This window comes from Seriola lalandi, unplaced genomic scaffold (assembly GCF_002814215.2).
Source record: "Seriola lalandi dorsalis isolate HSWRI2012SDOR001 ecotype SW California unplaced genomic scaffold, Sedor1 jcf7180002053938, whole genome shotgun sequence".
Classification (NCBI taxonomy): Eukaryota; Metazoa; Chordata; class Actinopteri; order Carangiformes; family Carangidae; genus Seriola; species Seriola lalandi.
This window is the reverse complement of record NW_019524491.1, coordinates 1-2500: the sequence shown is the minus strand read 5'-3', so window position 1 is coordinate 2500 and position 2500 is coordinate 1. Positions and strand designations below refer to the sequence as shown.

Sequence of the window (2500 nt, the reverse complement as noted above, 5' to 3'; positions counted from 1 at the left end):
ACAAACACAAACAAACAAACAAACAAACAAAGGGCGGTTAGTCGGTCAGAAACCAAAGAGACAAAGCAGCAGGTGAAGCTCGTTAAGCTCCAGTCAGCTGACTGGGACGTCCACCTCAGGTCTCAGAGGTTTAAAACGCTCCGAGTCTCAATTCTGTGCAAAACAAGCTGATACAGTTTCTGCACCTTCAGTCAGCCAATCACAACACAGCACACTCAGCTCCCTGGTCGCCACCACGTCAGACCTGATGCTGTTAACCCATTTATACCGGCTGCTGCGCAGCATTGTTGATTCCTCGTCATTTTCATGACGCATGCAGCTTATAAATATGTAAATTATGTATAAACATATCATGAAAATGACGAGGAATCAACAATGCTGCGCAGCACCCGGTATAAATGGGTTAAACTGGACGCGTGTCACTGGGCGGATGTTGGACCAGACGCCGTCTTCACCTACAGCTCACTGAGCTCTCAGGATCTTACTGACACAACATCTGTACAACATCTGTGACCGCAGAAAGTACCGGCGTTATTACCGTTATTCTCCTGTTGTACTGGAGTAAAGGTTTCACTACATTTATCTTTTTTCATTTTGACCGACTTGGACAGAAATACTGGATCCTGACTGACGGTCCCGACCGCCGCAGGTCCGGCTTCCTGCGGCTCCGTGAGGCTTTCGCCGTCTCACATGAACGTGTCAAAGATATGAACGTTTGCACCTGTGACGACGTCGACAGTAAATAGTTAAAGTTAGTTAGTGCTGATGGGTTAGTTCAGAATACATTAATGTTGAGTGACACGTTTCTGCTGATTCCAGTCTGATTCCAAACACCGACTGTATCATGTAGTATCATGTAGTATCATGTAGTGTCATGTAGTATCATGTAGTATCATGTAGTATCATGTAGTATCATGTAGTGTCATGTAGTATCATGTAGTATCATGTAGTGTCATGTAGTATCATGTAGTGTCATGTAGTATCATGTAGTATCATGTAGTGTCAGTCTAGTATCATGTAGTATCATGTAGTATCATGTAGTATCAGTGTAGTATCATGTAGTATCATGTAGTATCATGTAGTATCACTGTAGTATCATGTAGTATCATGTAGTATCATGTAGTATCATGTAGTATCATGTAGTATCAGTGTAGTATCATGTAGTATCATGTAGTATCATGTAGTATCATGTAGTATCATGTAGTGTCATGTAGTATCATGTAGTGTCAGTGTAGTATCATGTAGTATCATGTAGTATCAGTGTAGTATCATGTAGTATCATGTAGTGTCAGTGTAGTATCATGTAGTATCATGTAGTGTCAGTGTAGTATCATGTAGTATCATGTAGTGTCATGTAGTATCATGTAGTATCATGTAGTGTCATGTAGTATCATGTAGTATCATGTAGTATCAGTGTAGTATCATGTAGTATCATGTAGTATCAGTGTAGTATCAGTGTAGTGTCAGTGTAGTATCAGTGTAGTGTCATGTAGTATCATGTAGTATCATGTAGTATCATGTAGTATCAGTGTAGTATCACTGTAGTGTCAGTGTAGTATCAGTGTAGTATCACTGTAGTATCATGTAGTGTCAGTGTAGTGTCATGTAGTGTCATGTAGTATCATGTAGTATCATGTAGTATCAGTGTAGTATCACTGTAGTGTCAGTGTAGTGTCATGTAGTGTCATGTAGTATCATGTAGTATCATGTAGTATCAGTGTAGTATCACTGTAGTGTCAGTGTAGTATCAGTGTAGTATCACTGTAGTATCATGTAGTATCAGTGTAGTATCATGTAGTATCATGTAGAATCATGTAGTATCATGTAGTATCATGTAGTATCAGTGTAGTATCATGTAGTATCACTGTAGTGTCAGTGTAGTATCATGTAGTATCACTGTAGTGTCAGTGTAGTATCATGTAGTATCATGTAGTGTCAGTGTAGTATCATGTAGTATCATGTAGTATCATGTAGTGTCAGTGTAGTATCATGTAGTATCAGTGTAGTATCATGTAGTATCATGTAGTGTCAGTGTAGTATCATGTAGTATCAGTGTAGTATCAGTGTAGTATCACTGTAGTATCACTGTAGTATCAATGTAGTATCATGTAGTATCAGTGTAGTATCATGTAGTATTGATGCAGTACTCACTTGCAGTACTCATGACGTTCCTGCCCAGCGTGTTGGTGTTGTTGTCGCTGCTGCTGCGGCTCAGGTTCATGTTGTTGGTGGCGTTGGTGCGCGACATGTTGGGCGCGCGGCGGACGAAGGACTCCATGAGGCTGGCCTCGCGGGACGACAGGTTGGGAACGCTGGCGCTGGAGCTCATGGGAGCGCCGGCGGCCAGCAGCGAGCTGACCGACAGCCGGGCGTTAGCCGCCGAGCACAGAGGCCTCTGGGAAGGCGTGTCCTTGCTGGATGACTCCGACACCGAGCTGACGTCGGGGGAGCTCACGCTCACCAGCCCCATGGAGATGGCCGTCGCTGGGTCGGTGGTCGC

The 2500-nt window shown here is 43.0% G+C and overlaps 1 protein-coding gene across 1 annotated transcript in view; it reads right to left on the bottom strand.

Annotated features, from left to right (window-relative positions):
- LOC111652296 (E3 ubiquitin-protein ligase HECTD1-like) overlaps positions 1-2494 on the bottom strand; it is a 10561-nt gene extending 8067 nt beyond the window's left edge. Inside the window, exon 1 of the mRNA XM_023402519.2 lies at positions 2152-2494. Within this exon, the coding sequence (XP_023258287.2) occupies positions 2152-2470 (319 nt within the window). The 5' untranslated portion in view covers positions 2471-2494. The remainder of the gene's footprint in view (positions 1-2151) is intronic.
- Positions 2495-2500: the final 6 nt, after the last annotated feature.